Raw genomic sequence first — 13,083 nt, forward strand, 5'->3', positions numbered from 1 at the left:
GACAGCTATGGTTTTCTTACCTACTTTAATTTCTGTAATAATCATTCCATACCTGCTCAAGACTTTCTTGCAAAGCATAAAGACCTTGAGTCATCATTAAGCAATTTTGTTTTCTTCACAAAAGACACTCCCGTACACAAGTTAGCCCAGTAGCTGACTTGTGTTTAAGAAGATTTTCCCCAAGTAGTTTTTTATGATTAGGACTTAAATAAGCAAATTACATTTATCCATAATCAAAACAGATCAGTGACTTGCAGTTTCTGGTAGAACCCCCTCACATAATATTTATGCTGGATAACTATCTCACTGGAGCCAAAACTACAAATCCCCCACAGTGCCCTCCAGCTAAGCATGTTTTTCCAGCTGTATGATGATAATATCTATAAAAAAATTGTCTTTACCTGCCGTCCTCAGGAGGTCTGCATATAGAAACACAACAAAACAACAGCAAAACCTGTTAAATCAATGTTATCACTTCCTTCAAGTCTTCCAAATTTAACAAATTTGCTTTGGTTATTCTACAGGGCATACAAATTTGAAAAAGCATACCGCAAAATAGTTATAAGCTGCATAGTTACTCTGCTACGTAACTGATGTACTTTCAGTGAACTGAGATACTTCTTGTTGGTCACAAGGAATCAGCAGAGCAGAGCCATCGCAATTACTGCAAATAATGCAGGTAAATTGCTGTCAGAAAATCAAGGTGCACTAATCCTACCTAAAGGTTTAGTTTACAAACACATTTTTTTGTCTTGCACAGCAGAGTACAGGGCTCTGATACTTTGCCAGAAATATCAAACTTTTATTTGCCTTCTCAAAGGAACCAAGAGCTTGCAGATGTATTGGACTGCAGATACCAAGATGGAAGGGTTTGCTACCTTCCAGGCTGGAAATCGAATGCAGCCTAGGGTTCCAACCATAAAACCTTTCTCACCTTGGCTGCCTGTATTCTAGCTAGAATATTCCAGCCAAAAAAGAGAGTTAAAACATTGCGTATCACTTATCAAACTATTCACCCACCTTTGCTTTGGCCAAAGAAAAAAAAAGACTTTTACACATCTTAAACACCAACCTTTAGAGGCATCCCAAATTAATATTAAGTTGTTGAAAAAAAAAATTAAATACACATTTTTCCAAAAAGGTTTTTGTGTTCTTCCTTGTTTAATACTAGGACACGTCAATAGTACTGAAGAAGTATCAGATAGTAGTTTTACATTAGAAAAGAACTCTTAATGTTAGGATGGAATCTTTAATAAGAATGCCTTGTCTTAAAATCAAGGCAAGCGTATCATGTGAGAATCTCTGGTGGATGCCAGGAGCAAAAAAAGAGATGATTACATTTACATACAATTCTGTATTTCCATTTCAACCTCTGTATAGAGGTACCAAACAGGAAAGCACTTGTCCTTTGGTTAATACATCCCAGGGACTCCAACAACACATGCCCGATGTTCTTCCAAGTGTGGCGCTAGCCCATCGCCCCCCCATCCATGATCAGTTTCAGTCACTGCACACATGTCAGCATCTGCTTACCTGTAATCCAGGATATGGATGCTTTTGTATCCAGGTAGTCCTTCAAATACACTTCTGATCTATTTTGGGGAGAAAACAAAAAATTAACACATATTTCCTCCACCCTAGTCATTTTTTACGAAAAATCAAGAAGTATTTTCAACATTTTCTTACCAAAAAAAAAAAATTATCTCAGCTGTTATATCTAATACGAGAAAAACAGTTAAATATTCTCTCTCTTTACAGAAGAAGAGTTTCAGTGACATTGTTTCATTACTAAAAAAGGAAAAGCGAAAGTAAGAACAACAACATCCAGCATTTCCCAAGAACCATACAGGAACATTCAGAGGGCGGGGCGAGATTCAAAGAGATTCAAACAGACCCTGCAGAGATCTGCACTGCCCATAGCAAATGACATCCCTTCTCTCATTCTCAGTCTTCTCTGCCCAAAAGGTTTCCATTCCCTCCCGAACCTCTCCGAGTTAAAAAGAAGTCAGGAAAATGCTTTGGACCTTAGCAACTTAAACAAGAGGAGCAGCGGCCGCTGTAGCAACAGGGACCTTTAGAGCCCAAAGAGGCACTGATGTGTTCTGTAGGGAGAACACGGCTCGTCCCCACTGCCCCGAACACGGGAGGGGCTCAGGAGGGAATGGCAGCGCTATGCAAGAGACAAGCGAGGGCAGCAAACTGGCAGCACATCCAGGCCTAATTCAGCTATGTCACACAAGACAAAAACCAAGAATTAAAACATTGAAGGTTCATGCCTGTTTGGAGTTTTGTTCTTCCTCCAAAAAGATCCTTGCCAGTTGAGGATTATCTTTAACTCCTCAAATTCTTCTTTCCCTCCCCAATCTCTCTATTTTTAAACTGTCTCTGGTGAGACTTAAACAATTGAAGCACTGCAGACTTTCTTTTTTTCAAGAGCTTCTTTATCCAAGCACAGAGAAAACCAGGCAAGGGATCAAAGGAGTGGAACATCCGTGTGCCAGGTGGCTTCTGTCCCATCTGACATTTCTTACACAAACACACTATGGCATGGCTACTTGGCCACACAACTAGGAAAATTAAGACGTCTAGCCTATGCTAGCAACTTGTGACAGTTGGGGTGATGCTTTCTGGCTGCAGCGAAGGGTACATGTCTTTCCCATCAGGCCTGGGATCTGGCACAGGGTTAGCCCCAGTAAAAGGGATTCAACAAAGGACCCCAACTGGGTGGCACTAAGAAAGAAGCAAAGCTAGAGAAAAGATAAGCCTCATGACATGCTGCTGCTTGGCACCCTAGGTGCCTCTCCCAAGAGAAAGGAAAGCAAACTCTCTGCCCCAGGGAACGACGGTAATAAAATTACCATTGCTGTAGACAACATTTTGAAAAATATCGGAAACAACAGGGAGAGGAAAGCTAGGAGACAGCAGTATGATTGCACTTTAAATATGCGCTTGTATACTGGTGGGCCAGTAACTTTATGTGTAGCATACAAATTAAAACATTACATTTTAATTAAAATTAAATTAACTTGAAATCAAGTTTTAATAAATCCTGCATATGTGTGTATATGTATACATTTATATGCATATGCACATATGTATTTTTTCTTTGAAGTAGGTGCCTAACAGTCTAAACCACGCTTCATTCCCACTGACTCCAACGGGATTTAAGCGCGTGCTTAAGAGCTGGCTGAAGAGTTTTAAAACGTGCTCGCGTGCACTGCTGATTCCGGGTGTGACTGAAGAGCAAGGGTTGTCTCAGCAGCCCAGATCCCAGAAAGTGTCTCGCTGCAGTGCACAACAACTCATTGGAAGAAATGTCGCTCCTGAGCAGAAATAATGAATGAATCCTGCTGTTTGCAGCTTATTCCCGTTTCCTCATCTCTCATCTACTCTGTCTACACAGATGCTCTAGACTGATGCCAGACTTTCTTCTACAGTCCAAAATCTGGACACCATGTAATTGCCAGGACACCCTGTGTCCTGCCCTGGTGCTCAGCACCTGTAGGATTGCCGGAGCGTGCCCACACAGGCAAGTGCTGGTGGCCCCGAGCCTTCTGCCTGCACTCCCCACTGATGCTGTGCTACAGCTGCACGACTGCGGCTGCCCCCCAGCACCGGCTGATGGCTCTGGACCGCAGCCAAGTCACATCCTGCCATCTGAGAGCATGGGCAGGCTCGTTTGCTGAGACCCTTGAAATCATCTTTTTCACTCCCCAGTTTCAAACCAAGTGCATTATGCAAGAATTCAAACTGGACAAGGAGATAAGAAAGCACTGAAAGAAACTCTAGGCAGACCAGCCACTAGAGAAATGTTAGCCGTATCTTTAAAATTTAGGATTTCAAGTCCTAAAACTTTAAGAACTAATGAAGTTGCATCAAGAGGCAAACAACAATCTTGTCACTTCTCTGCAAGTTTAAAAGTTCTGCGGCAGTAACACAGACAGGGAGAGGTACTGAAAAATTCTGCCAGGGTGGTAAGGCCAAAGTCAGCCGTGGCAGAAACAGGTCTTTAAAGGGACTAAAGTAAGTGGGAATGTTTTTCATTTGTTAATAACATCTGATAGGTTCTTTTGCTAACACAAAGTAAATTAAGGAAATTAGAATATGGGGGTGGGGGGTGTGGGTAGAGAGAGAGAGAGCAAGTGCACACGCAGTCAGTCCTTCAGGAAGGTCCTGTTGAGGTGAGGTCTGAATTCAGGGGTTCAGCATTATTTCCTGAGCCTCCCAAAGGCATACTTTTACCTCTTGCCTGCAAATACGACCGCAGGTTATTTCATGGCAAACACAGAAAGAAAACTAGAGTAACTGGCCTTTGGCCGCTGGTCTGCTACACAGGCTGTATGGCACTGCTCCCTCAGGCAGCGTGTCACAGGCCGCAGTGTCACACAGTCCGTCCATTCGCACAGTGAGCATTTTCCAGCCTACCTCGGGCAACAAAACCCTAAGCTGGTTCTGCAGAGCCCATGAGAAACAGGCAGCCCTAAGGCAGGAGCTGTCTGCTGCTGCTGCTTCGCTGGGCCAACAAGGGAGAAAGGAAGTCAGGGAAGGTCGTCACCTGAGAAATTAACTGATGAGAGAGCAGCTGATGCTTCGCAGCAGCTGGATCACTCAGCTCCTCGCTGTACTTTTCACCAACGATCAGAATGCTGAACTCTACCATCTGCTCAGCTGCAGGTCTCACTAGCTTCTCATCCTGCTTCTTGATCTCATTATTGATCTGGAAGGGAAGGAAGATGGGAGAAAACAGGTGATTTAATGCCTTTTGTTGTTGTTTTGACTTTCAGGTTTTTTATAAGAAAAAATCCTCATTACTCACCACAGACCAGCTTCCTACCTATCCTGGATTTACTCCATGTAAAAAGCATTCCTAGATACATATGTACACATATGACCTGCCATCTGTCAACAGTACCCTACATTCCTAAGCCTGGGTTCAAACGTCTTTCTTACGTGGGCCAGAAGCTCCTCCAGCTGCTGCAAACCTGGAGGCTTCTCTGGCTGGTGATGGGGCAGAAAACCTGAGCCCTCTCCATCAATACTGTACGGACAGGAACACCTCAGGGCAGCAGTGGTGGCCACACTGATGGTCACGGATATACTTAATGACACACGAAAACTGGTGCAAAGTACAGCACGCCCACTTCAGCCATCAGCACGCACGCCTGCCCTGTGCAGTAATGGAGTAGAGCCTGTCCTCAGGGGCACAGGCAGCAACCAGCAAGGCAATCTACTGAGCAAGAACATTTTTTGAGAACTCTTGTATTGCAGACAATTCTATTTTCCATTTGCACATTTCTAGTGCTAGGCTATCGAGTTGACCTCAGCTACAAACAGAAATCCAGTTGTGTGGGATGTTCCCATAGCAACTGGAAGTGCAGCTATGGATACACAGACAGCTCACCTGAGCCCAGTCAGCAACAAGCTCATTTACCCCGAATTTACTCATTTATCACAAGGCTCCTACTTCCTATTGCACCTGGAAGACAAGTTACCTTCGCCAAGCTCTACATCAAGAGCCGCACCCTGTAAGTGAACAGCAGCCTCAGTGAGCGAAGGACACCCCAGGTACCCAGTAGGCAGCAGGAGACCTGCAGGGCCCTGCTGAGCTGAAGTGGTGGGCTTCACCTGGCAGGCGAGCAGCTGCCCAAGCAGCCCCACAGCAGGGGCCGTGCAACACAGCCCGCAAGCATGATGTCGGGGCTGCCGCAGGCAGCAGCGAGTTCCAGGTTTTAATCTAATGCGAACGACTGAGCAACACAGGAAGAGCATGCTCTGCTTAGCTCCCCAGCATTTTACAACCAGCACACTACTCCTTGTGGTATACTGAAAGACATGAGAAAAAACAGATCTTCTTTCATGGTTTTGTTCTGAAAGAAAAAATTGAGATTTGGAGGCAGGGAAGGCTAGCTTAAGTTAACTTTAGCCAAATAGCCAAATGCCTTTGGCCATTTACATCCAGTTGTTGCTTTTTCTCAAATAAAAAGGAAAGAAAGAGTGCCAACAAAACAGATCTTTTCAGCAAAACTGGAGCCCGTGTTATGTACGGTGCAGGAAATGGAAGAACCTTTCTCCAGAATGTTTATCTGCCACCAGTGAGTGACTTACTGTTTAGGGACTCTTAAAAATTTTTAGTTAAATTCTCTTCCTCCCCCAATCCCTTTTTTTACTAGATAAATTTGTTAAGGACCATAATGACTGGTATGCTACTTAAAGCTGGTCAGCATGTGGGAGGCACACACTTAGCAGGTATATATATATGCTGCTACTGTATGGCTGTTTGCAACACCATGTAGATTCAATCATTTATCAGCCCCCCAAAAACAAAAGTACAGTCAACATATGAGTGCAGAAGGTGAGCTTTGCTCACTCTTGGTCTTGTAACTGGCGATGTGTTTTGGCTGCACAGAGCAATGATGAGGTGTGATGTAACTGCACAGAGTGAAAACACTGTAGCAGCAGCAATCTAATTCTGGCTTATTTCTGATTTACTGAGTGGTCCTATTCTCTGCTTAGGCAGAAATACTTCAGGCAATTCTGTTTCAAAAAAGAATAATGGTGTACACGGGATCAAAGCGCCAAGGCTCTTGGTACATAATATGAAGTCAGACCCTGGACTTGAGTCAGCAGCTGTCTGCCTGTTTCATATTCAGTATTTATTCTTGGAAGGACAATACCAGAGCTCCAGTCAGCTCTGAAAGCTCTAGAAGAACGTACAGCTTGGCCCAGCTTTGTTTCATGGCCATACCAGGTTACAGAACAGTGCACAGCTAAATCCAGTACCATAAAACAGCTTCTACTTATATGCAGCATGTGTGACTAAGCTTCTCAGCAAATCCACTGAGAGTTTCATGTTTATAAGAAAACAAAAGCCAGCTGATTCGTACCACTGGTTTGCAAAATGTTCTTGACTCATATAGGCCCATGAATACTGCAACTGAATTCTAGAGTTTGGGCTTAAATTTTAATCCAGAGGAGCTGTTTCCTGGAAGCAAATACTTCCCTGGGACCTGTGTAGTGGTCAGCACTTCTGAAGGCCAGCTCACTGCTACAGAGACGTTTTAAGTACTTGATGTATGTAGGCTTCCCTGTGTTGGGAGTTGTGCTTAAATATCAGGGTAAGGGTGACTGTAAGGTGATGGATAGAAGTTCGTCTGTGTCAGCAGAGGAAAAGGAGCAGAAAACCAGAAGGAATGTTCAAGGTTATCCAGGCCACCTCTCTGCTGTCCTGCAGAACTGTACCACGCAGACCTTCGAAACAAGAGTACAGCCGATTTGGGGTGTATTGTGTTTCCACAGGAATAATAACGCTGCGCATTCTTCTTGGAACTGTCAGAAGCCCTAGGCGTTCCCTGTCTAGTCCCATGTCACCGGCAAAATCCTTACCTGGTAGCTCAACTAATCTGTTCTCTCTCACTGTCAGGGATGGGGCACTGCAAAGCCTCTGCAAATGAAAAACTGCCTACCCTGGAAATTATTTAAAACTTTCTAAAGCTCCTTTCCTGTTTTTATGAAACCTTAATTTGTGTCAACACACTATGCTATACAACACCTTTAAGTACTAGGAAATGCACATGACCATGAATAATATTTAGGAAAGGCAACAGAATGCTGAAGTGAATGAAAAAACCCACACACTCACAGTAGTGTCTGCATCTTCGATCTCATGGATGGTACCACCCGCAGGACTCTCAACGGAGATCTCATGAGGGGGAGGAACATTGGCAGCTGCATCTGAGTTTGAAAGACAGCAGTATTATTTTGTTTGGGGGGGGTTCATACCCGTGGACATGTAGATACACACAGAGGCAGTTTAGCAGGCGTAAACTGACAGTAAAATTTGATTCCTATACCCATCATCGTGACAGAAACAACAAGGGAAACACCTGAAGAGCCTGAGGGAAAGTATCAAATACACTAATCAGAATAAAATGCTAATGACCTATCTAAGCAGATGTGGTTTTGGGAACATGAAGTTAAGTGCATTAAAAAGTGCACAGAACTTCTTTCACAAGTAGGATTTTCAGGACTCATACAATAACAAAATAACATCAGCATACAACATGATCTCCAAATCACAAACAGCATTATCTGAGATGCAAAAACTAACAGCTCTTTCTGAAACCCAAGCAGTATTGAATTTCTCAATTTTCTAGCAATTCAGAATCAGCAAAAGTTAGGTGAAAACTGACCTCTCAATGTGGTAACATCACCATCCAAAGCTGGAGTTGGAGTCCCACTACTGCTAAATAAAAATAAAATCAGAAATTGAAATTGGACACAGTTAGGTAGTTTTATTAGTTTTTGATTTACCTGTGATTCTGCTGCCACACAAAAAGTAGGTCTGCAGAATTACTACATCATGGTACTACTTTGCTGACAACCTTCATAAAAATTATGCAGTTCTGTAGTATTTCAGTTATCTTTTGCAACTTAGATATTGGGTCCCTTGCATCACACAGCACATCCTGTGCCCCTCTGGGCTGCTAACCTCCATATATTCCCACTGACTTGGGAGTCCCACCCAAAAATACATTCTGCCTTCCAGCAGTTCTGTAAAAGTAGCAGATGTGAAGACCAGGGATAGAACACAAAGATAACCTGTCAAATTCTATTAAATGCTCAGGTTTTAAAATACTCTCCAGTGCACTGAAACACCACAACTGTACCGAAATCACTGCTAGAAGATGGGTTCTTTTCGTCATGACTTTTACTCTGCCTATTTGGAAATCTTCAAAAGGCACCAGTTTCCAAATACAATTATTGTATTCATACACACATAAAACAACTCTAGGCCAAATGTGAAAAATAAAAACATTTCAGATAAAAATCAGATGAAGACTGTCAGCCTGAAGAAAAACTTAACAGCTTTGACATGGCTCCTACAGCAAACCCAAGCTCCTTGGGGCCAATACTGTAAACCCTGAGCAACCGTCAAGTTACCAAGATTGGGAGACATGTTCTGACAGAAACAAGTCTTCCCTAAATGAAGAAATGATTTTCCAGGTTTGTCATGTTTTTAATATATACAGCTCAACCTGCAAGATTGGAAGTTTAAGTGCTGGAGAGAAATGGAACTTCAGAAAACAAAGTTCATCGCACTGAGATACTTCTCCCATTTCTAAAGGAACTCCTTTGTTACTGGTGGTCATACTCGTGCCATAAAATAAGCACTGCAGCACGGTCTTCACTGTAACATATGTGGGCGCTGGTATGACGCAAGCCACAGCTCCTAGCCTTGCCAGGTTTGATTTCTGACTCACAGACCAGATTACTGGTCTTGCCATGTGTCCTCAAGCCAAACTCCACTCCAAGTTGAAGGTTATTTTGCCTCCTTCAGATGTATAGCCAGTCTCTGTATCGCTCCAAAACCCAAGGGCTCCCAGCACCAGCCAGACAACCAGCTCCAAAGCTACACTCCAACAATACCAGGGCATGAGCACGTGATCAAACATATGATCATTTCACTGAGTTAATGTCTCAAACACTGTTTCTCCCCCTGCCTCTAAGACATGTCACGCTCACCAATAAACAGACCTGAAGAAAAATCTGATTGATTTTCTATTTAAGTCAAGAATCTTTCCCCAGGAGGCACAGGCTGGTCCTGCACATAATGGATTAACCACACCAGAATATAGCGAGTTCAGGGAATGTTCAACTGACAGGGCAAGATCTACACAACAGCTATAAAATACTAAGAAAAAATAAAATAACCTCCAGATGAACAAAGCAGAAAATACTTATCCAAGAGCTTAAACAGTACCTTCATGTATTTTCTTGAACAACTGAAGCTGATGAAGCCTACGCAAGCTTTGAAATGTACAGTTGTTTGTGTCTGCTTCCATCTCGTGGACACTGCTACCTGTGTTCAGCCAGCACAGTGCAAGGTAACCCTCTATTCATTCTTTGACAACCTCAGTAAATCCTGGAATGATTTCCAAAACTGGAACGCCAAATTTTACTAGCAAGTATAATTTAGACAAGATATCCTCACTTATTCTCTGCCATTGCCATCCCACATATAAGGAGTCACATGTACCTCATTCAAAAAAATATCCACTTCTTTCTGCTAAAAAACCCAAACAACAGAAAAACACATTAGATGGGTTTATATTTTCTTAAGGATGCTGGTTATATTTCAGAGGAATTTCACTTCCTTATTTATCATCTTAGACCTGAAATAAAAACTATTGCTTAATTCTAAATTGGTCAGATTAATGATTTTCCAGTTAAATTCACTTAACTCCAAAGATGCATTCCTCTTACCAATTCAAATAGGCATTAAGGTTACATCTATACCAGAGTCTCACCAAATTACAGCATCAGTGAATAAAGTATTTTAGCGCATCCCGTTTGACAATGGTATGTTCAGAAGCACATATGGTTCTGCTCCTCAGGAGAGGTGAGACGATCTGCGATTTTACTTACTACAAACCGTTTAGTGTAACTGAGGTCAAAATAAATAAAAAAAAATATCAACAAAAGCAAATCGATGTGCAGTGAAACAATTCTGCTACAGGATTTGTAATGTTCTGTTCAGCTGAAGTGCTCAGACCTCTGTGTGAACGCCAGCTGAGCCTTCTATCAGCCCTCTTTTCTTTAGAAGGGGACAGCGAGAAGCAGAGTACAGAGCACCAGCACTGCTGCCCGCTGGCTGCTGCTCCAGGTCACCACAGATGCCACCTCCTGCAGACCTGTGCTGCACCTTGGCCACCTGAGCCCTTTTGAGATGCCCTACCTGACCAGCTGAGTGGCCGGCTCTGCGGTGGGCAAGCCTGGGCTAACGGCCAGAACTCCCACCCAGCCACTCGCTCACCACCCTTCTCCAGGAGGCAGGGGAGAAAATAAGGCGAAAATGCTTCAGAGGATAAAGACGGGAGGATCGCTTGCCAATTACCTCCACCGGCAAAACAGACCCAGCTGGCGGAAAGTTAAATTAACCTGTTGCATATTTAAATAGGTTTGGGTAGCGAGAAACAGACAAACATTAAAGCACCACCTACCCTCCACCCTCTGCCAGGCTCAGCTTCGCTCCCCACTCCCGTACCCGGTGTGGGCCCTGCAGGGAATGCATGCCCGCCGCCCTGCCCTTGGCCTCCCGCATGCCACCATCTCGCACTGTGGCTGTTCCCTCCTCCTCCCCCCGCACCATGTTTCTGCCCTTTCTCACCCCAGCTTTCCCCGAGGTGCCCAGCCATGCCCTGCAGCAGGGCAGCCGGAGTGAGCAGGCTGCTAGTTATAGGTGCATCAAAACTAAATTATCTAAGTCTCAGAGGTCCCAGGGGACTCTCCCCGCCACTGACCCAAATGAGCAGCAGCTCTCCAACGGGGCGCTTCGGTAAGTAACGCCAGCTTATGCACCGGGTCAGCTGCTGCGTGGTGGCAACCACAGACTGAACCGGGCCACGGGGCAACCGCCAGAGCACTGAAAAGCGACATGAGGGTAACACTGCTGCCCTTACAGCACAGCAAACCCATCACCTCGAGCCGTAAGAGGCCACCATCTTTGTCAAAGCTTGGTAATGTATTCTTACTGGTAATGAGGGGCTTCTAAACACAAGCCCCCAAGACCTAACCAATTTTCTGACAAAATTCCAGTTCACAGCTGGCTGAAAATTAAAAGCCAAGGGCTTAAGTAAGACCTAGTAAATCCCTGATAAATCTAACCTAGTAAGACCAGTCAAGTATCAAATTTGGTCAAACTAACAGTTATCAGTTTTTCTCAGGAGGATAAAAATAATGTTTTAAGAAACTGCTATAATCAGCCTCACTTTATGCACAACATTGTTTTTTTCATTGCTTTATCAGAACGACAAGGTTTGCTTTCTTTTTGCATCCATTTCTTTTTGCCTTTTACTTCCCCTTAACATTATGATTTTTCAAATGCCCACTTTATTCACCTCCTAAAAAAGCAGCAATACTACCAGGTATCTCTAAGGAAGTCACTCAAAATGCACACAACAGCACATATACTGATTTGCCTGATCACACTACTCTTCAAGGTAAACACAGATCCAAATCCCCCTTCAGTCACACCATTTAAAATACAGTATTTCTTTGCTCCCCCACCCACCAGGATTAATCCAGGGCCCAGGCTTTATTTTTCACTATAGCTACACAAGCAAGGCCCTCCAGGTGGAGGGACTATGTTCCAGCAAGAGCTTACTGTGAATTTGCAACACATACACATGAAACATAATTGCTATTGTCCTACCTGCATGAGTGATGCCCTGGACCACCTTGGCTGAGCAGTAAGCAAAATATAAAAACATACACATATGTATGGAGAGGCAGGAAGGAATGTATACAAGCAGACATCTAAGCAGCAGAACAAGCAACACTGCACTATGTTTCCTTGGCAGAAACAACCAGTTTCAGATCATGCAGCTGTTAGACGCCGGGATCTAGGCTGGCATAAGGCAAGACCCATAAGGGCCTCAGAAGTTGATCTGAAGCAAACAGTGCCTATGGATAGCCTATACGTATTAACACAGCAAGCATGGCTCACAAATAAGGCTGCTACTCCCCCTTTTCAGACCCCACGGTGTGTACTTCTGTGCAATGTCAGTCACATCAGGAAGACCCACCAAAGCACACACAGGGTCCCACTGGCCCATGGGCAACTGCAGAGCCTAAACAAGTTCTTTCTGTGCAGCCATACTGTGTTGCTAAGGAGAAATAACACTCTGGATCTGTCAAATGAGGCATTGGTGAGACCACTGCACCTGCCCATGACATTTTTTAAAGGCGTTAGTCACATTTTCCCCTACATCACTCCTCAGCATTTAACACAAACCCAGCTCTGTGGCTGAAGCAGGTAACATCTTCAGATTTGAACTACACGTTCCAGACGTCCATCAGTCTATCAATGGTTGACATAGTTTATCAATTTGAATGTCCTAAAGACTAATTTGCTATGTCAAACATTTATTTATCTTAAACATTATTATTTCAGTGTTCATATTGCACAAAGAAGGGAAAATCCTTTCACAGTCCAATTTTCTCCTTTTTCAATATTTTAATCACATGTCCTTGAACTAAGCAAGTATGTGATTTCAGAGGTATTTTTATGCAAGAATGAAAGAC

General features: G+C 43.6%; 1 protein-coding gene across 4 annotated transcripts in view; it reads right to left on the bottom strand.

Moving 5' to 3' along the window:
- Window positions 1-13,083, bottom strand: part of IMPG2 (interphotoreceptor matrix proteoglycan 2) — a 60,418-nt gene that overhangs the window by 16,011 nt on the left and 31,324 nt on the right. For 3 of the 4 annotated variants that reach the window (XR_008746762.1, XM_055801392.1, XM_055801393.1), the window contains exons 6-10: window positions 8,190-8,242; window positions 7,640-7,731; window positions 4,556-4,717; window positions 1,534-1,592; window positions 402-419 (exon numbers count right to left, since the gene is read on the bottom strand). Coding sequence is in view for 3 of the 4 variants with exons in the window: in XM_055801392.1 (XP_055657367.1) it covers window positions 402-419; window positions 1,534-1,592; window positions 4,556-4,717; window positions 7,640-7,731; window positions 8,190-8,242 (384 nt within the window). In the remaining variant the exon portion in view is untranslated. The remainder of the gene's footprint in view (window positions 1-401; window positions 420-1,533; window positions 1,593-4,555; window positions 4,718-7,639; window positions 7,732-8,189; window positions 8,243-13,083) is intronic. The other variant, XM_055801391.1, reaches the window with a different exon arrangement.

Source organism: Falco peregrinus, chromosome 4 (genome assembly GCF_023634155.1).
Source record: "Falco peregrinus isolate bFalPer1 chromosome 4, bFalPer1.pri, whole genome shotgun sequence".
NCBI lineage: Eukaryota > Metazoa > Chordata > Aves > Falconiformes > Falconidae > Falco > Falco peregrinus.